The sequence below is a fragment of the Chamaea fasciata genome, unplaced genomic scaffold, assembly GCF_029207755.1.
Source record: "Chamaea fasciata isolate MVZ Bird 193981 ecotype frontalis unplaced genomic scaffold, bChaFas1.0.hap1 SCAF_3, whole genome shotgun sequence".
Classification (NCBI taxonomy): domain Eukaryota; kingdom Metazoa; phylum Chordata; class Aves; order Passeriformes; family Sylviidae; genus Chamaea; species Chamaea fasciata.
This window is the reverse complement of record NW_027094088.1, coordinates 17,629,585-17,655,036: the sequence shown is the minus strand read 5'-3', so window position 1 is coordinate 17,655,036 and position 25,452 is coordinate 17,629,585. Positions and strand designations below refer to the sequence as shown.

Sequence of the window (25,452 nt, the reverse complement as noted above, 5' to 3'; positions counted from 1 at the left end):
CCTGGCCTGCAGGGCAGTCCCTTTGCCGTGCTGAGGAAAGGTGCCTCGAATCCCAGTCACCTCATCCATCCAGTTTCTTTATGGGGTTTTTGTGAATTATTAAAAGTCTGCTCTGACACTAGGACAGAAGATAATTCAATCTCAGCCCTTTCTGTTGCTGTTAAATAACCTATCTTCCTGTCCTGGAAAATGTAGGGCTGGAAGAATGGGCTGTGTGCCACTACAGAATAGTAGTGAGGAGAGAAATCTGAATGCATTAAGTAAGTTATATACATTATATGGGGAGAGGAGGATTTGTCTGTCTATTCTGGCTGCACACCTTGGCCTGGGAGAGTGACAGGCAAAGCAGGGCCTGTCTCCCCTCCGCTACAGGGCTTCCCCTCCAGTATAGTACAATTCCTTTGGGAACTGTGTCGAAGGGACTGGATGTGTCCGTGACTATGGGAGATCTCCCTGTGTTTGGGGCAGATGTTTACTTGCTCTGTAATTCTTTCTGCCCTTAAGTCATGCCTGGGCATGCACAGGAGATCAAGAACAGGAGCTTGAGACGTGCTTTTCTCATCTGTGCTACTCCCCCTCTGACAGCTGACATGCTAAGCCGTGCTACCATCCACAGCACAGAGCAGGGAGGAACAAACTGCTTTTGGGCATGGGAAGCAAGTTTTGCATAAACGTGACAATGGGCTCTGTGCTTCAGTTGCCTGAGCTGCTGTTTCTCATTGAACTCAATAGGTGTCTTCAGATAATTGCCAAGAGAGGATTTACTTCACCTAATGCGCAGGCAGTATTAGAAGGGCTGCATTCATTTAGCTGCCTGAGATAGACATGAAGACCAGAAAATCCCAAGTTTGGATTTGTCACAGAACAAAATTCTGAAATCAATGTCACTTCAATGCAACAGGGTTCAATGCACAAGATTTTATTGCAGTTCAGCCCACACTACGTGAAAGTTTCTTTTGGTGGAATAGAGAGTATTTCTGGCTGTGTTTTGATGAGCGATGACCAGTGTGCTCAGTACCATCAGTCTACGGGCAAAACTGGGCATTCGCCAAGTTTAGTTCTCACAAGCTGGGAATCATGCAGAGACAGAATGAGAAGGGGCCCCAAAGCTCCCATTGTGCATCTCCTCCAATGTTTTTCTGGCCTCTATTTATTTAAAACAGTCTTTAAAAATCTCTGAGAGGTTTTTACAGCTTCTTCAGACCATCTCTCTCTCCTAGTAACCACCCCTGTGACTAGAATGTTTTTCCTAATTTCTAATCTAATTCTCTCAAACTTCGATTAAGTCTATTATTCTTGTCCTGCTTATTGGATAAATTCCTTCTTTGCAAAATATTCTTATGTTCTCTTTGATCTTCTGTTCTTCACACTGAATGTTACATAATCTGTGACCTGTGAGGACAGGACAGGTTCTTCCAATTCTCTCTGCTTGATTCTCTCTGCTTGGCTGCCATCCAGCTACACCACGTTTCCCTTGAAGAGGAAAAAAAAATGCTCAAATTTGACACACTGCTCTAGCTGAGGCCTTACTAGTGCTGAGTGCAGCTGAAGGATTATTTCATGCATTTGGTAAGTTACGGTTCTGTAAACACTCCTGTGTTGACATTTAACATTTTCACAACAATCAGGTTCTGTTGACTCATGCTCAGTTGTGATTCACTCCCTGCAGAGCTCCTGTGAGACCTTGGATCCCCACCCTTCACCCAGCACTCTGCAGGTCAAGCCCCTGTTGGTAAGTCAGTGTTGAAGGCTGACACATTGCTCACTTTTGCTCCTCTCTTTTCCTATTAGAAATATTGGCAGGGTGAAGCCAGTTCTTGTTTTTCTTTCCTGGAGTTCTCAGTACACACCCTTTTTCTTTCTGCTGAAGGCACATGGGTCATCGATCTTCACTAACATGCTGCTTCTCCCCTCACCAACAAGGATTTTCCTGGACCTGTTTTAATTCTCATCCAGGTAGCTCAAGGGAAAACAGCCCTTGATCTGCATTAGATGTGCTCATCCTCCCATCTGGGCTCATTTACACAGTGAACATCCTGCCACAATCAGAGCAGCCCTCTCGTCTCTTGAGGCCCTCAAAACATCCTGAGGTCTCAGGCCAGGGAGCTGTGGAGTTCTCCAGGGTGTCCAGGTTGCTGGGCAGGCTGGGGACACCTGGGGGCAGCCCCCAGGCCCGAGTGTCACCTTGTGAGTTGGGACACAGGTGTGGATCCAGAGGCAGGCACTCCTCTCATGAGAATTCAAGCCCTATGTGAAAAAAAAGTAGCATGAGAAAAAATCCTCTTTCCCCCCAAATATTCAAGTATGCAAAACCCCCAAACTCAACCACGCAAATAACCCCCCTAAAATAGCCTTTCAAGAAGTCTTATCCAACATAAGCAAAAAATGGTAAATCTCTCTTCCCTTTACAAGCTGTATTTAGCACAGTGCTATCAAAAAGCTATCAAGAAAAATTAATACATTAATTTTTCTGCTGTATTTGCAGTTCTGCACTTCTTAAAATAAAAATAGTCTAATAAGTCATAAATTTACATTTCTTAAGTTACCCTGTCTGACTCCCTTAATGAAATGACTGCAATACAATACACACAGTAGTGTAAATCTGTAAAACCTCAGAGTTCCAAATATTAATCAAGAAGCTTTCATAACAGAAATTAATAAATGGAAGCAAAAAAATTTAATAAGGAATGAAATTTCACGAGCCACTAAAAGACCAGCAAAGATGGATTTCATATTATTTTATAAGGCATTTAAAGTAAATTCAATACTTTTCAATGGCATTATGAAACTGAAATCACATAACTGACTGGAGGCTTGGGGCGTGCTTTAGTTCAGGGCTGGTTTTACAGCACTCCTGTCTTGTCTGCTGGAGTGATAATTCCAAGCATCAGTTAGTCGTGCACACACCTCTGAAAAGCTTGAGATCTAAAAAGGAAGGGGTAGCCAAGAAAGTACAAACACCTGATAGATACATCTCTGGGATAAACATGAACATACAGCTGCAACTGAGACAATTCAGGAGAAAAAAAAATGCAAATATTGTGTAAGCAAGATTGGAGGATAATACGGAAAATGTCTCGTTTTTCAGTACCAATCGCTGTGTTTTCATCAATCTTACCATAGGAAAATTGACATAATTACTTCTGCTCACCACAGTTTTTGGTCTGCTTTCAGTTCTTGCTGACATGTACAGTTGCTGACAGGATGCTAATAACCACTTTTCTTGGATGGTTGCAGCATATCTATTATTCCACTCATGAGTGGGACCACTAAATGCTACCACAATACAAAGAAATCATTAAACAATCATGAAAAAATAACAAAATAACAGAGCAGCTTGTAGTGATCCTCTATTTACAGCAATAGAGATATTGTTAATTTACTTTGTACATAAAATCAGAACTCCCCTTTGGTTTGGATTAGCCCACATGATGGCAATCTCTGTTATTAACACACAGTGAGTTATTCCTTCAAACACTGCCAGTTTAGGATGTTTCCTCTGCACAATACCAAATCTACTTGGATTTCAGTAAGTACATGAAACAGCCAGGAATTTTCCTGACAAAGGAGAAATAGCCTGTAATACCATGGAGTGTACCCCTCATACAGGCTTTAGCACAATGCTCTGGCACAGTCTGCAGAGCGGAGAAAACCCTTAACAAAACCCACATTGCATCTGCAGAAGCTGTGTCCCTGCTGCACCCATTCTGTGTGCTCTGCTCAACCAAAACCACTCTCCATTTCCAGCTGGATAATGGACATGAAGCCGAAAACGTCACAGGACAGGTGTTCTGCTACCTCCCACCTTCTGGTAGGAGCTGGTGAAAGAAGTGAGGAAGGGAAAAAAAGACCAAGTACACAATAGTCAGATAAGTCAAAAGAACTGAAACTCAGCTTTATTATTTTTCTTTTAAAAAGTATTCTACAATAATGGCTCAGAATACTACCACCATGTGCAGGGACAAGGCAGTGCTCTGGGCTATGACTGTAGATTACTCTCATATATATATATATATTTAAGAGCTTAAGAAAAGTTGAAGCATGACAGTTCGACATTTCTTAAGCATATATTTCATAATTTTAACATCTTCTAGATCTCTCATATTACAGCAGGATTTATCAAATGCAATGTAGTCACAGAAGTCTTGCATAAATACAAATATTGATACTGTACTTTGAATATTGTTTATGATATAAATTCTGCCTTACCTTTAAAAAAATCTCCAGATCATTATGTGACCTGGGAGTCTTTCCTTTTCTTTCTCTTTAAGAGTTTTTAAATATATATATATATATATATATATATTTATATGTATTTGCTATTGTACATCAAAGTATATATGAATCCCTTCATTTCTGTTATATTTTCTGCAGACATGGTCTGAAGCAAAATCACCAACAACTAAATCAAAAACTTCCTGGTTATCATAGGAAAGCCAAAGAAGATCTTTCCTCTTTTTTTTGTGTTTCAGTACTGATATTTTTTAAACTTGAAAGGATTCTTCATAAACTAGAGGTCCATAGATCATTTAAAGCAGTCTTTATAAGCAAATTTACATATTTTGACATGCTTTTGTGAGGCAGTTAGTATCAAAATCCAATAGCATTTCTTACAGAGCCATATGACTTTCTGCGATGCAGATATACATTTCATTTCTAAAAAGCCACAGTTCTTTTTCTACATCTGCTCTCATCAAATCCCCAGGATTCATTCATAAAACTGCTGCTGTTCCAAACGCTGACACTGTTATCCCCACTGTGGATTAAGACATACACCCAACCTGGTGACATCATTGCTTGGAAGATTGATAAGTAGGAAAACACCCTCCCCAAATCCACAGAGAGTCTTTTCTAGCTCGGAATCCTCATGATTCATGTCACCCAACAGTGCAATGTGACGAAGACACGACTCAGTGCAGGCTAAGGGTCTTCTTCCATCAAAGGAATCTCTAGGAGAAACAAAGAAATACCATTGACTGCTGATTGCAATTTCTCTTTTTGCTTTTGCAGAGTATTACTGTTTCCAGTTCTACAAAACCAGAAATGGACGTTGCAGATATCTGAACAAGACATGGGATATTGCCAATTCTAGACCCACTCGGACTCTAACACCTCTATAAAAATTAGATAACTAAAAGTACAGAGTTTTTCTCCAACAAGTTAGGACCACCAAAACCTAAGTGCAAACATCCTTGCTACTACATTAATCACTGAAGCAGCATTCAGAGGTGACAGGGACTTTCACTGGCAGCCCCATAATTTCTTCCTCTCCTCCTGGGTGTCCTGTTCCCCTTGTGATACCAGTAAAACTACCCAAACCGCTCTGAAGCAGAAGATTCCTCCACCCAGACCTTCACCCATGCTGAATTTAGGACGCTGATCTTCAGCTCAGTGACAATGGAGAGTGGGATATGAGCCTTTCCCTCTAAATGTCTCCAAGAAAAGCCATCTAGTTTCCTTAACACAGTGAGCAGCACTGATCAGAACCCCATGAAATGGTGTCAGTACATGGTCATGTTGGATTTAAAGGAAGGCAATAATACATGGCAAGCTCCCTCCTGGCACATGGACCTCTGGGCACGTTCTCCTTGTGCTGTGACTTCCATGTCCATGGCTTAAGGTTCACATGCCTCAGATGGAAGGAACGTTTTGCTGGATGCACAGACATGATGAGTTTGTTAATAAAGGCTGCTAATTTTGGTCCAGTATGAAAACATGATTTATTTTCTCTTTCAAGGAGAAAATCCTATTATTTGCTGTGAAAGCCAGGAAATGTGAGGGAGCTGTGAACAAAGGAGTTGAGGAGCAGATGAACAGACCAGCACAGACAAGATGAGGGTTGGCTTTGCTGCTGTGCACAGGTGTTTGCTGACATCCCTGCTGATGAGGCTGGGGTCTGAACAGGAGCCTTCTGGCCTGGCATTCAAATCACATGCACCACAGCTAGCAAGGACATATCACAGACATGAAATTCTATAACCATGGAGTTTTATGATTTAAAAAAAGTTTCAAATTAAGGTGTAGACAAAACCACAGAGATAGTATGAGTCAGCTGGGTGAACTGCTCTGCCAGTACCGAAAAATGATGTGCCCTGTTCATGGACTCACCTATTGCACCTATGCAAGACTCACCATCTGTGATATCGATCCGGGGACTTGTGGATGCAGCGTCCCCATCAGTACTATGGGAAACGTCAGTTCGATCTGGGCTGGGAAGTGCTGCCCCTTGGCATGTCAGGGATGGGTACAAACTTTGGAGCAGTTCAGAGGAACCCGACCCACTGTCACAGGTCTCAAATTCACTGGGCTGCGTGTCTGGAATCCTGGGACCAGGGTAAGCAGGCGGATTCTGATCTTCTGTCTGCAAAATGTGCCCCTGCCCTGCGGCAACTGAGTATCCAGGTGCCAGGGCATTCAAGCCGCTGCTGACAGCTTCGTCGTAGGAAGGCAGCATGACAGGAACACCATCCACCACCACGAAGTCAGGGTCACCCATGGAGCCCTCCTGGTTGCCTCTACGTCAAACATAGAAAGGTTATCGCAGAGAAGAGGAGCAACTGCTGAACTTCAGTAAACACAGCATGTTCGAGTCACGCCAAATGAAGCTACAGGGTCATTAACAGTCAGAGAAATGCTTGCCAAACTATGCTTGGGTTGACAGGGAGAATCTGTTACAACTGGAAAAACTGAAACCAGTAATGGGAAGAACAGTTACAAGAAGGGAAGGTAAACAGGTATGTGGAAGAGATAAGGAGCACCGTTTGCTGTGCTGTGCACAGTAGGTATCATGGATATAAGATCACAGATGTAATTCACCAGGCAAAAGTGTCTGAACCCCTGGCAAAATGTATGCTAGAGCACAAAAGTATTTACAACCCAAGTAAACAGGCACTGAGATCACTACTGGTGGATGACAAGGGCTTGATGGCAAGATTTGTTGTCTCCCTCAGGCCTTGATTTCAAAGGATGGGGGCTTCCTTAACCAGTATCAAGCTGGTTTCTTTTTTAAGCAAAACATTTCTATTAATTGGGAAAGTCTGTTGAACCCTAAAGTATCTGTTTAGTAGCTTATTAAACACATTATAGTCCAGACAGGAGGAAATTGGTCCCAGGTGCCTTTAAAACATGAAAATATCTGAAAAGGAGAGGGCTGAAAGCCATTTTAGTAAGCTAGATGAGTCCAGGCTATAGGCTTTCCTCATGAAGAGCACTATGTCAATCAATGACAAATGTTCCCAGCTCCATGATATTTTATGGAAATAAAGGAAGAGGCAGGAGATGTTTATGAATTGTAATGAAAATAACACTAATGAAGGTAAAGCAAACCTTTAATATAAAATTGTCCATAGAGAAAAAAGAAATTCTTTCTTAAAACTTAAATTACTAAGTCTACAGTAGTTAAAAATTAATTCCCCCAGCACCTGAAAACGAATATTTAAAAATATTGTCAGCTATTTTTACAGGCAGAAGCAGCTGCTCTCAAAAGAAGAGTGGTAATTACTCCCAGAGTGAATCTGGCAAACTTTGCCTTTTATCTTAGCTGCCTGAAGGACTACTGCAGGTTTTTGGGGGTGCCCTTCCACACCACTGGTTCAGGGACTTCTTCTCAGAGCAGAACAAAGTATCTGCAAGGCTTATGAGCTGCTCCATCTCTCCAGCAAGGAGTGCTGAGTGTGAAAACTGAATCAAGGCCCTCAACCTTCAGAATAAGAAAGAAACCAGTACAAACCGTGGAAGGAAATGTGTCTTAAATTTGGTCTGGAACATCCTGGCTAAAATAACCAGTAGCAGTACTAATAAAACACTGGTAGCAGTAAATGCCACTATTTTCCATGTAGTCAGGAGGGTCTCCTGTGTATTTGGCCAGGTTTGTTCTGTAACAGAAAGACAACACAAGAGTTGTGCTTGTATATTCCCATTGTTATTTTATATTCAACGCTACTCAGAAGTGCCAGTTAGGACCAGACATTTTTTATATGTAACTTGTAAAAACACACATAAACCCTTTGCCACATACCAAAAGCAGTGTTAACATTAAGCTGTCACAGAGGCTGGATCTTGCTTTTTCCCCTTGACTGGTCTTTTATACATGCAATCATGACCTTAGCTTGCACACATATAAAAATACCCAGATGTTAAAAAATACATTTGAAGAGCAACAATCAAAATGTGTGGGAAAGGGATTTGTTGAGAATTCTCAAAGCCTGACAGAAGGCTCACATAGTATGTATCTGTATGCAAACATCGAGACAGAAAATGCTGACTTAGAAATGCCATGGAATAGGACAGACACTGTTGAGAGAGAAATGGAACTAGAAACAAGTTTCAAATGATGGCCTTGCAAATAAAACAGATACTTTGAAGAAAGAGAACTATGAAAGGTGCATTGTAGTAGGACCCACAAGGGATAATTTTAGGTGACTGGCTTTAAGGCATTAACAGCATTGTGTGGCAGAAGCTGATAGGCCAAGAAACGCTTATAATGTATTGTAATTAGGAAATAGTTGGCTTCTGATTTTGATGGCGTGAATTATAACATCGGTAATGTCTCACCCTTCACATAAGACTGAAAATAGAATAAAAGGTTTTAAAATGCCTCTCAGTTGCCCCATCTCGGGGTCATAAAAGGGTATAATCTGACAAAAATGGTTTAGAATCATTCAGGATCTCAGGAATACATTACATTTAGCCTTTTTCAAAACCTGAGACTCTTGAAAGTAGTAGCATCTTAAAATCAATGCTCATCACTTAACCATGAAATAGATGAAGTTCACCAGGCATTACCAACCCACAAATTATTCCAAAATGAGGGACTGTCAGAAGACAGGATCGTTAGGACAGGGCTATCCTTTACCTGTTTTGACACAGTACACTTGGTAGGAGGGGAACCACTCTCCGTACTGGCAGGTGATGTACTTGTAGTCGTTGGTGAGGGTGTAGCCAGGGTCACAGTAGAACTCCACCACCGTCCCGTGGTTGTAGCGCTCGCAAGGCCGCGGGTGGCAGATGTAGTCCCCGTGACTCACCATTGGAGGTAGTGGGCAAACTTGGGCAAACAAACAAAGAGAAAAGGAGGAAGACATTAATGCCAGCAACCCATCACTAGGCAGCTTCAGAGTGTCAAAATGCAGCAGGCACACCTCAGGCTCCCTCTCAGCTCCCTGCGGTTCTGGGTACGTCTCTGTGGCACCAGGGCACTGCCCAGGCACACCAGTGGAGGGATGCACATGCCAGGGGGTCACTGAGGTGGGATCTGGGAAGCTTCCAATTCTTGTGAGAAGAGGAGGGTAAGAGGAAGACAAAAGGGGACACATGCCCATCAGGTGGCTGCATGGGGATGGACCAGGGCAGTCAAAAGGAGAATCATGCTTTTCATGAAGCATTTATAATTCAGCTGTAACACGCTATTTTTTGTTTCATTAACATAATTAAATGGTTATATGCATTAATTAAATTCCTTTTAAAAATAAGTTTGCCATCAGCAGTGCTGCAAGAGATGCAAAGCACCTAGTGCTGCTTAAGCATGTGGAGTCTGTATTACTGTAATTTTATTAAGTTGAGCTTAAAGTCTACTGGTGGTATTTGTGTTTTGTTATTTCTGAACAGCCCGACTGATCTCAGTGGGACCACTGGTGGAGCGAGGTCTTAAATATAGCAGAGGCTGAGCCTGTGTTAATTAAGTGGAGTGGTTTACTTAGGGTTAGGTAAATAGGAGAGAATTGCAATATAAACATGTGGGACTTTTCCTGTACGCCCTGAAATGACAGCCCAGGCAGATGAACTCCATGGAGAACTGAGGGAGCACTCTGGAAAACAGCAGTGGGGAAAGCAGCTCACAAGCAGTATTTTTAAAGAGAGGAAACTTTTCCACTGTGTAAGTTTTGGTTGATTACTGCTTTCTTAAGTGCTTCTAGTACGGGGCAAAAAAAACCTTACAAGGTGTAATGATGTTTCAAATGACTGCATACTGACCCAAAAGGGGCTTCAGTTACTGGATGGCTGCTTTTATTTCCCTTCAGAGGCAGTTCTCATCTGGCTCAATGCCCCATCCACAGGCCCTTCCCTTCTCTTCATGCCTCTCTCATGAAGGCAAGACCTACTGCACTGATTTAAATAATGAAAATGACATCTCCTGGAAGAAGAATCTTCCCAGAAATTACAATTCAGCTGCTTCTCCCTGTGAATCTTGTTACATGAATAATGCATTTCATAAAAAAATACACAAGATATTAAATGAATCTTCAAGAGAGGCTGATTACAATGTGCAGCAATGTCTATTCCCCATCCTCTGGAGACACGGTTTTGTTTGCATTTTCACTGGCAAGGCTTAATAATAACTTGAAATCAGAGTAAGTAATTCACATAAAAATTCACATCCTCAATGCTCTGCACACTTTCCAAAGTCTCTGGGCCCACAAGGAAGAGGAATACTTTACTGGGAAGTCAACTCGAGATTGAAAACAATTTTCTTAAGATTAGGGCGAGGTTGTCAGACTGAAATAGTAGGAAAGCAGCTATTAATAATTCTTGTATTAAAAAGAAAATGATCAGTGAAAGCCATGATCCTGGTCTACCATAAGGAAACCTGATATATTTTTATGACCTATGTTTAGAGCGTGAGAACAAAGGAAGAGAACAATTTAAGCTCCTCTGCAACTGAATTTTGCCAAGCTCTGGCAGTGCACAAGAGATGTGTAGATGCTCACAACCTTTCTAGCAATGAGCAAGTAGGGCACACCTTATCACAAAGAGCAACACTCAGAGAAGCTAATTTTCCCCTCCAGGAATGTAGCTGCTACATCATCCCTAACCTCTTAATGTCATTGAGAGCCAAAGCACCCTGCTGAATAGAAAAATCCCTCAAAGCTGGCATCCCAGCAATGTGGGTCAGCTCAGGAATGACACATTTCCAGGCAGATTTAAAGCTTTACGCTGTAAGAACAACCCAGATATGGAGCTGTCAGTCTGTTTACAAACTGAGGTGTATTTTATAACACTCAAAAATGAGAGTATCACTCTTTGTGTAGAATACGTCCCCAGTACAAAAAAGAGTGCCGCCCCTTCTAAGGACACATCCATATTTCAAGGGAAATTATTGTGTATTGTTGCTGCCTGGAAACTCCTGGAAACAATTTTTTATTGCTCTGTCAAGTATTAGTCATGAATTAGTCAAGGTTTATGGGGTCATACCTGCCAACAGCTCCTGCATGAAACACTGGGAACCAACAGATGCAATGGAACAGGTTTGGGACTGAGGGCTTTTAGCTCAGCTGAAACAGGGCTTCATTCTTATGTCAACCGGACTGCAAGAGTCGGGGATTCTAACTCACATGGAATATCACTCACCACCTCCTGTGAACTTTACATTCAGCCAGTTTCAGGATCCCTTTAACACTTCCATGGGCAAACTGGCCCCAGGTACAGTCTGTAGAACTCAGGTCCAAGGCCTCTTTTCACAAATCAAGTCAAAGATACATCACAAACAACCCTAAATGAACTCACTTGGAGCTCTGGGGAATTAGTTGTACACTCAGTCCTTTTCTCAACTCACTTCATTCCCATGGTCATCCTGATCCAAGATCTTTTAAAGCCAGTGGAAGGACAGCCAGCAAGTGGCCTTGGTTTTGATAACAGAAAAGAAAGACGATGGAAGTCTGGAGGGCTGCTGAACTCTCTTGGCTCTCTTGGACAGAAAATTTTCAGTGCAGAGCCAGTCACTCTATAGAGTTTGAATCCTTATTTATGCCAGATGCCAGTGTATGATACTGGTTACATGGGTTAAAGGAACGTGTCAGATCAAACATGGAGGGAAACTCAGGTGACAAACCTAAGGCCACTGAAGTCTTTTAGAAAAATTAAAATTCTAGCATTCCCAGTGATGAACCCTAATTGTGTTTGGAAATTACAGGCCATGGACTTCACGCAAATGCATCAAACTCACAGAATGAAAATAGCCATAAACAGATTACAACAAAAGCATATCTGACAAGTACATTTTCACTGCCAAAGCCAATAGCAGTATGCACAATAATCGTAGAAACAAGGGAATTCTACTTCAGAAAGTTCCCAGAGATCGAAAAAAGCCCTAAGTGCTGTTCTTAAATGTTATACTAAATCTTTACTACCAATAGCTTTCAGCATCTTCACTTTATAAGGCTTTGGAGACTTTAATACTCTAATTACAACATCCAGCATGGATAATCCAGTAGTATTTTCTGACGACCAGCATTAAAAGACCACATGCCTGTGTCCCTAACTTTGGAGCTTGGCAGAGGGACGGACATAATTCAAACAGTGTCTGCTGGTGGTTCTGCAGCAGGTGATCCCGGGTCTCTGGATCTGTCTTTGTACAGCAATTGGCCACAGACTGTAAGGGGATTTACAGGAACTTTACAGCTCAGCATTCTCAGCTGAAAAGTTGAATCATTCATCAAAAAGAAAGAGCAATTGTGTTTATATGGCAAACAAATCCCTTGCTGGATGCTCAAGAGTCCTGTTACTCAAGGAAGTTGAAGGGAAAAATTCCTGATTCGATTTGGTGGACTTTCCTGCCTGCTCCTAGGAGCTGCTGGAGCTCTCCTCTGAGATCAGCTTTCCACTCAGGCTGATTTTAATGAGGGACTAACACTATCAAGAAGAGCTTAAAACCCGGGGAGCTGAGCCTTGTGTTACCAGCAGTGTGACACTGTGGCCTGGAGCAGGGCCAGGCGAGGGTGGCACAGGCTGAGGGCACTGGAGGAATTAGTGAGGTTCAGCCAGTGATTTTTCCTACCCATTATGGTCAAGAAGCTTTTTAAACTCTGCCCGGAGGATGCTGCAGGAATTCTGCAATGTTGACACAGGAACTGGAGGAGGGAGGAAAGATTTTTTGGCATTAGCATATTCTCAATTAACATCGATGGCACAGAATAAAGACATTGCATGACTGTTAAAAGCCATTGGTAGAGAGATAACAGTGGAGTTACAGATATTTACACAGCTCAAACCCCATTTTTTAGACAATGTTCAAAGGCTAGTGGTTTTAGTCTGTGGTCAAAGTAGACGGGTGGTAAATCATTCAGGTTTTGCCCAGCGTTTTTTATGTGAGCCAAAAACTAAAAGCAAAAATGTCTTGAAGTACAGGACACTTGATTATTAAAAAAAAAATAAATGGGGGGGGGTGGGTAGGAACAAGCAAGCTTATTTTCCACCTGTGATTTTTTGAACAAACTACTAGTTTACCTTTTGTGTAGGACATTAACTTTTTGGCCACCCGGGTTAGCAGAAAACCCCAGTGTGAGGCCAGCCATTCCTGTTTGACACAGGGATGGAGAGGATAACGGACATTTGCACCTTATAAAGAATAACACCTCTTCCAAGCACATCGTGAATGGCTGCTCGTTAGCAAAGAGTGAGAACAGATTAAGATGAAACTTCCAGATGAGAAAGACACAGATAAAAACCTGCCAGTTCCACTGTGCAGGAAAATGCTGGTGTGTCTCATACAGAGAATCATCTGAGAGGGGGAGATGCTGTATGCTTTGCTCACAAACTGGAAGAGAACAAGAGTTCCTCCTGACCCTCACTAGTCATTTTTGTACACATCAGGACACTAATTATCACCAGCAATCTGGACACCTGTCACCTGGCTACTGCATCCCAACCAATGTTTAATTCAAGCTGTCACTTACTCCATGAGACCACAGCTGTGTATGTCCCAGCAGATCTGACCCTTCCCATCGAGGGTGGCCAGGGCCCCCCATGGAGCTTTACTGGCTGGCTCCTGGGGCCCAAGGAGGGATCCTTTTCCATATACTGCCTCTGTACAAGCACAGCTTAGGGTTGCAAGATTGGAAAATGGTATTTTTTACAGGAATATAGAAGATGAAGATTATGTTTGTTTCTTTTCCTTCTTCTTTATGAACACTAAGTGCTAATAAACTTGGTTTCTTGGTTCCCTCAGTGTCATCACCCTTCATACCTTCAGAACAAAACAAATCATTAACCAAGAGGTTTTTCTTTCATATTCGTAAGAATTCCTGTCCAGTTCACCTGACAGACCTGTCCATTTCCACAGGTATTACCAGCAAATGAATCACACCTGCACTGCACAGTACAGAGCCTGAGGAAATTAATTCTGCACTTTGAATACTAAAAAAGGGATTTTTCTATTCTATACCAAGATTTCAGTTTACAGAAATGTACAAAACCCAATGCATTTTAGTTCTAAAATAGCAAAATAAAAATTCCCATTACAATGTCCAGTATTTTAAGTAGGATGGATAAAAAAACTACTGGACTTAACTGCTGATATCTAATCAAAAGCTTGAAGGAGAAATTTAGAGGTTTGTAAAAGGAAGAAAATAGCAAATCCACTTGCTTTAAAATAAGCCCTGTCAAAACATCTCATTCTAAGAGCAGCTGCTTAATGAGACTTTTTTTAAATGATATTCTTCAGGAACGTAAGCAGAACAGGAAGCATTACTGGAGTAAATCTTCATTTATTGTGAACATCAGCTTAACAATATCCTAATGAAACATTCCTACAAGAAATGCTGCTGGCACTGTGAAGGGAGACTTGGTGCCTATTACAGCTGTACTGGAACAAACTTGGAGGCCATTGAATTTGTTTTCTGAAAGTGATGCCATGCTTTCAGGAACTTTTCTGATTACTCATTCCCACAGCAAAACAACAGCACCAACAGTAATAACAGAATAGAAAATTTGGTGGAAACAACTGAGCACTCATATATAAAGTAAATCCTATTTAAGCCTGACTGAAGATGTAAAGTAATGAAGATACAAGACGCTTACTTTGAACTCTCAAGTTGCCAGAGAATTTATTTCTTGAAAGCCTAGAACAAGAATTATTAACAATATTGTATTCTTAGCCAATAGTGTCCAAACTCTTTTCAATCTTAATCTTTCTTGATTACTTAACCTTCACAATGCCACTTAAATGTTTTCTACTGAAAAAATACCTAACAGGTAAGTGATTTCTTCTCAACCACTCAGCAATTCAATGTTCAAGCAGCCAGGAACACACCCCAGGTCTCCTGGCTGCAGACTGCTGTCTGCACCCCTAGAAAATCACCCCAGGGTAATTCTGACCCAGCTTTGACACTGAGAGAAGCCTTTCAATGTGCACTCAGTGAGAACAACTCCCATTCTACAGAGTGTGAAATGAATTGGATAATTAAGTTTTTTAAGAAAAGCTGCTTCTCTGGTCTAGCTTTGACAAGCACCATCTCACTGAGAATTGCACGAAACAGTATAAAACTAGTTTCAAACATGTTTTAATAATAATTTAATATTAGCTGATTCCAAAAAGGAAACAGACAGTGTTTTACAATCACTTATGGTACACACTTCCTTCTTGGAACTGCAAATTACCCAGCAGGTTTTGCAGTTCCAGTCAGTTGAGTTCCTAACAGGAGCATCATGCCAAATTCTCACTCAACCTCAACAACTCTGCCCTTCCCAGCACAGTATCCTGTGAAACATTGATATCAATGCTGAAGTCTTTAGTTTCAAATGCATTTCACAACAAATACAGGATGAAGCACACCCCAAGCGATCTTCCTATAAATTATATAATAAACAATGAAAGTTTCATTTGAACTACAAAAAATTGATGACAAGTTTGCAGCTAGAGAGCTAGGACTTCTTTTAGGATATGGCCCACAATTATATTTAAGGAAATATTTATATTCATTATTAACATGTGAGTGCTTGGAGCACTGTGGCCTCATTTACAGCAGACAAATCTGGCTTTCTTCATCACTTGCTTCCAGTTTTGTTTCTCCCTTCCCTCATGAGTGGATGGCTTCACTATCAGCAAAGGTCTTTTTAGGACTTTGAGAAACAGATGCTGGGAACTACACAGACACTTTGCAGGGAGGAATTAGAAAACTCAAAAATCAGTCAAGGTTTGGGTATTTGACAGGCATCCCAGGATAACTTGAGGACTGGAAAAGGTCAAAGTGCTTAGAAGTATAATGGAGGGGAGAAAGAGAGCAGTCAGGAAGCTGGCTAAGAAAACCAGAGAGCCAAAGGCTTCTGTCAGGAATGTCTGAAAAACCCAGTGCTCACTGAAAGCTGGATGTATCAGTGGGTTTTTATGTTACTTTAATCCCTCTTTTTTGAATAGCTTTTTCTTCTTTGTCATAAGCAAGAATCCCTTGAGCTTTTGTGGGGTTACCAACACCTGTCATCAGGGACTGATGGAGACAAGGAATGCTGGAATAGACAAGCTGTAATCCAGGGCTTAGCTGAAGGCTGAGGAAATCAAGCTAGACAACATAAGGAAGGAAAAAGCACAAGGTCCCATTCCCAACGGAGAGCTACAAGGAAAAAAACAGCAAAATGGGGAGGAAGAAAAACAGCACATGATCTTAGCACTGTAATTTCACAAACCATCTTACAAGACCAGGAAGGCATGGAGGAGTGCTGGTTTCTGGTATTTATGTTCAGTTCCCAAGTGCCTGCCTACACGGATTGGTGAAAGCGACACCCTTTAAATATTGGGTTTTATCTCTGGAAACGAACAAGTGAGTGGACTTCCTGATGCACAGAGTCCATAGCTACAGTTCCCTCCATTTGTGGAAGATGTTCTGTGAGTGCACTGTGTGGCCAAATTTAGTTAACATGTCCATAAGGCACAGAGATGTTTGATTTCAAGGTAGGCAGTGTGTTATTTTCCCTTCCAAGCAGCCTTGTCAGATACATTTAAGATTAATATCAAAAAATAGCCCTCAGGAAGAATTTTTGCTTGCTTTCCCTCACCTAAATCACAGTATATTTAAAGCACTACAGGTAAAACACTACATGCATCTGGCAGCTAATATGGAACTTCAGGGCAGAAATTATGGCTCCATGAACAAGTTGGGATGTCTGGTTCATTCTGGAAATGCTAAGGAGCACCTGAAAGGTACAGAGGTGATAGAGCAGGTGTAAAACAATGATTCACTGTGGCAGTCCTGTGCAACAAGCAATATCAAAGACATGAAAGAAACAGATTACAAGATGTTATTCTGTTGCTTTCTTGAAGAAGTATGAACAGTGGAGAGGGCATCTATTTCAAACCCAGCCAAAACCAAAGAAGATTTCTCTAATGCAAAAAAGGAGCAGTCACTTAGAAATATAATGCTATTTATGTTCTTCAATGTCTTTGACTTGGAGCCTGTTCTCTAAACCCTCCATCCCTCACAACAAGAGCTGCAAAAAGCCCACTTTGTTGTGTATCCATTCTGTCTTGGATTTGGACTATTTTCCTTCATGTTTCACTTAGCAATACAGCTGCTGGAGTTAAGAGACTGGATGACTATTTAGCAGCATAACTTGACTTCTCTGTCTAGCGTTTCATGTCTCTGTGCTCCTTTTGAATTCAATTTTTTCCACACCTCTTCAGCTGTGGATAACAGATCAAAAGTTCAGCATTTTCCAACAGCACAAAAAATCCAGATACTCCAAGTTAAAGTATTCATCTTCCACACTCACACATGGATGCATATAATTTCTGCACTCCTGGGTGATGAATGAATCAACTGTCTACATGCAGAAAGAAGCAGATTTATTGAGCGACTTTTTCTAAAGAAAAATATACTCTTAATCTTCTTCATCACACTTGCTTTCCACAACAAGCACCCCCAGGGTGAGACACTGTCAGCCTATTTCATCCTTCGGGGATCAGCCTGAAGGTGTCACTGACATAAAGATGTTGCCCTAGTAAAGGTCCTTAGATATATGGTTGCCTGCTGCTATTTGAGCATTTACTGCTGGTTGTAGTTTCTGAGTCACACATTTTGCCGTAGGCAGTGAAACAGCGCTGTAGTCAGAGCTATTAAGAACCAGGCTACCAATATGTCCTATGTTAACACTAACTCAGTTAACCTGGATGACCTCTTTGGCAGTTGAGCAATATTTAATTTATTCTCCCTCCTGCCTGCAAGCTGAGTAGGTGCAAGCCTAAAACAGAATCCTGGTATCTACCTCACTTAATTTCTCAATACCACAGTGTTTCATAACTTGCTCGTATTGCTGCCCTCTGCTCCCTCTACGGGACTTGTATTTGTTGGAGATGTGCTGCATCAACATTATCATCGCTGAGGATACACATCAGTCTGTCATGTTGGAATTTATCTAAAGCCTTCTCAAAGTCAGCAGAGAAGCACAGAGAGAAATCCATTTGTACCACTGTATAACATCTCAGGCTCAGGATTGCTTACTTCATCCCGTCTCCTGAACATAACTGATTACAGGCTAACTTCTATCCTTTTTTCTCAGGGTGTTGCTCTATGTTCCTTCAAGAATTTAAAAGATTTTAAGAGCCTAGTTTATCAGATAGACAGCTCGGTGTCAATCACTGTTCCTGACATTAGGAATTGTTACGGAAGAATGTAAATCTGTGAAGTTTTTCTTCAAAGTGTCCTGCATGTAGCTGGTTACGAAGTTTAAGCTATTTTGTTTAGAACTATTACAAGGCTATGGCAGTTCCTCAGTAATATCACCCTCTTCTGTCATACCCTTTACTTTCTAGGGTCTAAGTCAGAATTATCAGCCCCTCTCTATGAGTGTCTATCCCCAGGCCTATGAGAAGAAAAAAAATTAAAGCTCTCTTCTGTATCCTGACCTGTCTTTCCAGAGTATTTTTTTTCTCTGCAGCATACTTTGCTGATTTTGATTTTCATCTGGTTAACCCCTTTTTATTCTCCAGCAATCTCCTGGTGCCCAGGTAAGGGGGGTTGGGTTCCCTTGCACTTCTGGTTTTGTTGTAAAATTTCTTAATTCCTTCCTTCTCCTACCTTTCTTCCCCACTTTCTATAATTTTCAGAATCCTGTCAGTACCTTTATGGTTGCTTAGCTTTGTATCTTTTCATCTACCCTCACAATGAGATGCTTTTATATTCCAGAGTTCAGAAATACCTTCAGGTTTTTTCTGGGTTTTTACTCTCTTCCGTTTGTTGAATCTGCCCTTTGAAGTATATTCCTCATGTTTGTATCATTTTAATTTCAAATCTACCTACAAAAATTTGAAATTTTCTATTTTACCTTCTTTCTAGTTTAACCTCAGATAGAGAATCTGCTGGTCCCAGGAAGCAGAATGAAGTTTTGATATTCCAATATATTTGATTTCTTGCAAGACCAGCTTTTCTGTTCAGCTGGGATGATGCTGAAACAAGACATTCTGGATAACAGGATCATGTCTACTGTTTGCAAATTGCATCAACCTGTTTTCCCTTTTACTCTTAAATACAAAGCCAGGAATTCCCAATGACACTATCCATACAACTGCTTTATCTTCTGGCACTATAATCAAATTCTCCCAGCCCTTCCTCTCTTTATCTGCTTCCCTTGCCACTCCCCACCCAGTTCTTTATAAGAACTATTTCTTACATCTCCTTGGAAGATTTCCAGAGGGCATGAAAAATTAAAATACAGACTCCAGATGGCAAGGGATGTAATCATATGCAGATCATGTTCCCAAAGTACTCATGGCCAAGGTTTCTTTTTTCAGTTTGGTTTGGGATTTCTTGGGTTCAGAGTTTTTGGGGGTTTTTTGTTGGGTTTTTTGGTTGTTTTTTTTTTCCCCCCCTCAAAATCCTGCATAATATCTTAATTCACTTTAAAGTACCATGTCACAAACATTTCCTAGTTTTAAATGTTTCATTTCACAGAGTTCTATACAGGTATGTTTTCAAGTGTTTGTTCCCCTCTGATGTTTTTGGAAGCCGTTTGATTAATTTTACAATTAATATTTATACCCCCTGTGGTATTCTTCAATCTCATTAATTCTGCACCCATGTTTTGCATACCAGATTTTACAGAAGGCAATCACTAACTTACATCAGTTTCTACAGATGGATAATTAACCCCAAATTGGTAATTTGAAAATCATATTAAAAAATCCAAGGCCCATTTTCCTTCCATTTTCTTGGAAGTATCTATTGAGTTTCAGTACAAAAGAAAGTTCAAAAAGTTTCTGCATAATTGTGGAAGTTCACTAGAAAGAAAGGAAATCAAGAAAGTTAAAGAAGAAGAAAATTCAGTGTGAAGATGCTTCATCTTATCCTCTTAATGGCTGTAAAATTTTCTAGAACTGGTAAAACAACACTGTTTCCTTTACTGTCCTCTGATATCACTCAGCCATTTCAACTGAAGCCACTCAAATGATTCAGCTTGAGGCAGACACTCAAAAATCAATCCAAATGTTTTAAACCTGGCAAAGGTACAAGCATTTAAGAAGAGGATCTCGTACCAGCGAACACTTGGCAATCTGAGCTAGAGGCATCCTTTTTTGCCCAAGCCATAAGCATTGCCCGGGCCAGAAGCAGCTGTTTCTGAGCAGTCGCTGCTCAGCTCTGCACTGCACTGCTGGCTGCACTTCAGTGCCAGGTGACACAGTTTCTATGCTCTGCTCTGACTAAAGCAGCACTGATTTCACTCATCAGAAAAAAAGCGTCCTTCCCCAACAGCAAAAATTAGTCTCTCACCCGAGCTGGTGGAAGCTACATGCTCTCTGATATTGAGGGTGAGTCTGGGAAGACTTAGAAAGCTGATGTGCAATAGGAGCTGCGTGGTCCCTGCTGTGACCTTCTATTTAAATAGAGCTAGAAACCCTTCATTCAGAATTTATTTGCCCTAACTAAGAGGAAAAAATTCACCAGATTGATGTAAAGTGTTTTTGTGACTACACGCAAATTTAGGAAATCCCTTCTGTGGAGGCTTCAACAAGAACATACATCTAAATGGGGAAGCTGTAAGCACATTGTTTATAGGAGAATAAAAGCTCTCAAATGGTTTGCTATAGCTTCCTAGCAGTCATTTGCTTTTAATCATTACCATATTAAAATACTGAGCAGGAAATATCATTACAATACATATTTAATTGAACATGGAAAGAAATAAATGGAATTAATTTGTTATTTGCAGATTTCCTCTGTGAAAAATACTGCTTGGCGAGATTACACCGCACACATAAAAGGAACGCTGAAAAATGAGCTTGACTTTGGAATGCAAGGTGGAGAATTAAAAAAATATGCAGGGAAGGAATTTTGTCCACTAATTAAGAGTAGTGGATTGAAACAAGATTCCCGGAAACTGGCACTCCTTGCATAAATCACTTGAACAAGCGCTTTCAAACAAGGGCATCTCGAGTTGATTTACCCTATCTGGATTCATTCTGAAGATCACTGCAAACCTGCTGAAGCAGCCCTACAGCAGAGTTCACAAGGGGAGCTGTCAGGAGTGACCTTTCAGTGCTGCTGGAAGCTCTCTCTTCTCCCCCAAAGCTGAGCTGAACCAGCTCTTGCAAGTGTTGTGCTCCAGATTTGGTCTCCTGTGGTTCACTTAACGAATGCACTGATGGGATGCCCACATGAAACCACCATGGAAAGTTTGGCATTTAAAGAGAACACTAAGAAAGTGATTCAAAGGGAGGCTGAATTGAAATCAGAACTGAGGAAGCCTCCCCGGTGGCCTTGGCCCAGAGTCTGGCACACACTGATGCCCCCATCACAGATCATCATGGTTGAGCGGGGATGATAACTTTTGACATGTAATTTAAAATGTAGAACTGTCAGGGCAGCAGTTCTTGCCTCATGTTTTAAATTATCAAGAAAAAGAGCCTCTCTATGACTTTATAATACAAGCAAGAAACAATGAGCACATGAGTTTTCTCAGATATTTTGATAGCAGCTGGGATGCTCACCTGTGTTAAGTGACAGTAAGACACAACTTTTTCTCCTTCATACGCTTGAGTTTCATGCTCTTTTCTAACTGAAGAATTGTAATTTTTATCAAATCAGTTATATTGTTTGGATTAAGCCTAACAGGGCCCTTCTGATTTTTTAATGTGTTTTCCATGCTATAAACAACAAAAAACAAGCCTTCCAAAAATGGCTTACATAAAGCTGATTGAGGATTAATCTTTCGTAGTGAGCTAAATAAACAAACAAACAAAAAAATCATCTTGTTTTGTCATTCCAAAATTGCAGAGGCATTTTTGAATTTTGGAACTTGAATTGTCAGCTAAAAATAAGGATCATTTAATTATTTTTGTGCAGTTTATCACTTTGTCGGTTTTTTGGCAAATTTTTGCATTTCCAGAATGCTTAGCATTTAGTTCAGTGACATAAGCATCACACATGAATTACTCTAATTGCTTTTAGCTAAATTCTACATATAGAAAGCTTCCTTACAGGCTTGAAATGGAACAAAAATTTAGTTCTTTTAGGAGAATGAAATGCCGAGGGTGTATTTGGATTCTCATGACTCCCGAGGATGTTTCATTCAAGATGTGAAGATGGGGGAGGGTAGTTTATGCAGTTTTGGCAATGTATGGAGCAATCCATCCAGTATCACTGTGTTGCTAAATGTCTGGGATGCAAATAGAAATGCACTACAACACCCTCCATCCCAGCTCTAGTCACAAATTATTCCTTTTGGCTCAGTAGGATCTACCTGTTTCACACTGAACGGTTTTTATGTTCCTCATCAATAAATTAGCTCAGTTGGTTTAGTTGTCAGTCCTTCTTTAAGGTTGACTACTACGAGAGACAGTGAATACTCTAGCGTGCAGCACCGTGTGGCACTGAGTAATGACTGCAGCTGGCAGAGCCCAAACTGAGAGCTTCTGTGGGGTATTCTTTAGCTGATCATGGAAATCTATCCATGTGTGTAGGAGCTCTGACCATCTGTACAGGAAGGCGAGTTATGTAACCTCTTCAGCAAAGAGTTCGCATTTTAAAGGCAAAGCAATCATTAGGAGCTTTCCCTCCTGCACTTGGGACACAAACGCTATTCAGGGAGCACCAGGAGCTGAGGGTGCAGCCAAGCACAGCAGGCTGCATACAGCAGAACCCACACAGGCTCTGCACAGCCAGGGGAAGCATCGTCAGGAGTGGGATCGTGGCTGCAGCCCTGAGGTAAAATCACAGAGAGCATGCAGATCTTGCAAACTGGAAAGATAAGCAAACAGTAAGACATTTACCTTCCACATCAAGGCACCTAGGTGGGCTATTTGACCAGATAAGGTTATACATGCACTCAAGGATCTCTGCCCCTTCTAGTTTATATCCAGGGAAGCATTGATAATACACCACTGTTCCTACGGGGAAGGAGCCCCCGAACTCAGATACGTTAATGTAACTATGAGGAAGAACCAACGGCCTCAGGCAACCTGCAAATTAAGAAGAGGGAGGTTTCTTTTATTATCAAGTGCTTATCTCAGTCATCTTCACGCATCTCAGTTACAGCTTCTAAATTGAGGAGTGTGATATTTTTCATCCTCTCCACTATGAATGGCATGTCTGCATGATCTCCCTCAGATAGATCTGCCTCATTATCCTGTTTCAAACCCTTTTGTTGTTTAGCCCACACGCTTTGCTAGCGTGGGCTTCACTCCCAACAAATCCAGGAAAGGTTTTCGGAAACTGACAGTATTTTGTTTAACAAACACGCACCATTTCAGCAGATGGCAATTTCTTTCTGAGGTAGAATCTTTAATAAATGAAGATTGTTATTTATATAAATGGTGAGTTTTATTCCTCCTCCTAGAAGTGACAGGCATGTAAACCCTCTTAAATATTAAAACCGCTCCTGTGATGAAGTGCACGCAACTGTAAAAGATTTGCACCAGAATTAATGACTTCGAAATTCTAGTCTGAGAAAGTCTAAAGGGACATGACTTCCTAGGAGCAGTCCCATGATAAACATTGAGGGAGGTCTCAGACTAGGTTATCAAAAAGTTAAGGTCTCTGTTATCATCAGAAATTGTAAATGCAGTCAGAATCAGAGACTACGTTCCAGTCCTACTTCTGGAATTACTCCTGAGGGATCTGTATCATGGCTGGTACTGAGCAGTGACAGTTAAATGGTCACCAACCAAATTTGGGGCAACAAAGAGCAGTGAATCTAACAGATGGCGTGTCTTTGTAACATGTCATTCCTCGTGGCCCTAGAAATGACCCTCTGGGTAATACTTGATACTGTTTAATTTTTTAATTTGCAATAATGTGGAGAAAAGATGACTAGTAATCATGGCATGAAAAATAATATTTTAAAATTATGAGACTAATGGAAGCTGCATTATGGCAGTCCATAAATAGGTCTCTTGCCACTACTAGGAATTTGTGAAGGATGTTCATTGGACTCCCATAATTTTAAGCTAGAGGAAGAAACAAAAATCAGTCTGAGAACTTGTAAGGTACTGGCATTTAAAACAAAAAGCCTCAGCAGCATTTCATGCAGCCATTTCCCTGCAATGGTCTTTTGAGGGAGAGGAACAAACCCAAAAGAAAACAAAAGAAAAAGCCTGAAAGCTTTTTGCAGCATGCTGTACCATCAGAGCAATGATTTCGTAGCTGTTTAAGCAGCTGGTTATGTCCCTGCTCAAATAAAGCTTCAAGCATCCTATCTGCAGGCTGCTGCTTCTACCCTGATCAAGAATGCCCCACACACAACACACTAATTCCTGCAAACTGAGCAGCCCATCAAGCAGGACGACATTAGCAGCCCCCAGTGGGACAAAAAGAGCACAGACTGCCCAAGCAAGACCAAGCTTACTCTTCTCTGAACTGTATCCTGAAAAATTTGGTCCTGCTGGCTCAGAATTTTAATGCTCATTATGTTTCTGGTCATGCAGGACAGAGATTTATTTGAATTTGAATGACAGCCAAGTGTTAGTGAAAATTCCTACATCTCCAAACTAGTCAAGCTGCTTGAAAAAGTTCATTTTGACATTTTTTTGCTAAATAACATCGTTCCAGACCGGTAATTAATATTATTATCTCACAGCAAAAATAGAGGTTAGATTCTTAAACACTCTATAATCCTTCCCCACTGCTCTGGCAGGGAAAAAAAGGCATCTTAGTGTCATCAGACTCCCCTGCCTTTTGTAATGAACGGGCTGTAGAAATGTAACTGACAGCCGACCTGGAGCAAGTAGACAAGTGGCTTTGATCTTACCAGTGCCTGACGTGGCAAAAAGGAAGTTCTGCAATTCTGCAGTAACTTTACGGAATTTGGCAAAATATGGCAGGGCCTTGAATCTGGATTGCCTATTCTCTGCCTGCATGGTAATCACAGCACTTGGGTCTAGTGCAATTGATTTCTTAACTTTTATTAGCACTGCTTTCATTTTGAAAAGCAATTAATATTGACTATTGAGCAGGAGCAATTGATTGTGTTTCACAGTATAAACACAGCAACAGAAGTAACAGGCCAAGGGGTTTTTGGGATACTTCTGCTTACTCAGTAAGTAATCCCTGTCACAAAGTTTGCCTGGATCTTTGGCAAATACAGCATCTGCAAATCAATCTTTTAAGCATTCATCTCCCCCTACTGCAAGAGTCTTTTAATCTACCTGAATTAGATGTGAGGTGCACCCCACAGAGAGGGGCTGTACACTTCCTACTGCCACACGTGATGCCATGGCTGATAAGATACCCCAAAACTGGCATCTGCTTTGCTATG

The 25,452-nt window shown here is 41.1% G+C and overlaps 1 protein-coding gene across 4 annotated transcripts in view; it reads right to left on the bottom strand.

The window, feature by feature from the left end:
* Positions 1 to 3,865: 3,865 nt before the first annotated feature.
* The window catches only part of SUSD4 (sushi domain containing 4), a 72,043-nt gene continuing 50,456 nt past the window's right edge, over positions 3,866 to 25,452 (bottom strand). For 2 of the 4 annotated variants that reach the window (XM_066178208.1, XM_066178209.1), the window contains 5 exons: positions 22,970 to 23,158; positions 8,855 to 9,046; positions 7,730 to 7,874; positions 6,133 to 6,515; positions 3,866 to 4,947 (listed from right to left, as the gene is read on the bottom strand). In XM_066178208.1, the coding sequence (XP_066034305.1) occupies positions 4,748 to 4,947; positions 6,133 to 6,515; positions 7,730 to 7,874; positions 8,855 to 9,046; positions 22,970 to 23,158 (1,109 nt within the window). In that variant the 3' untranslated portion in view covers positions 3,866 to 4,747. Of the gene's footprint in view, positions 4,950 to 6,132; positions 6,516 to 7,729; positions 7,875 to 8,854; positions 9,047 to 22,969; positions 23,159 to 25,452 lie in introns of all 4 variants that reach the window. The other 2 variants (XM_066178210.1, XM_066178212.1) reach the window with 2 other exon arrangements.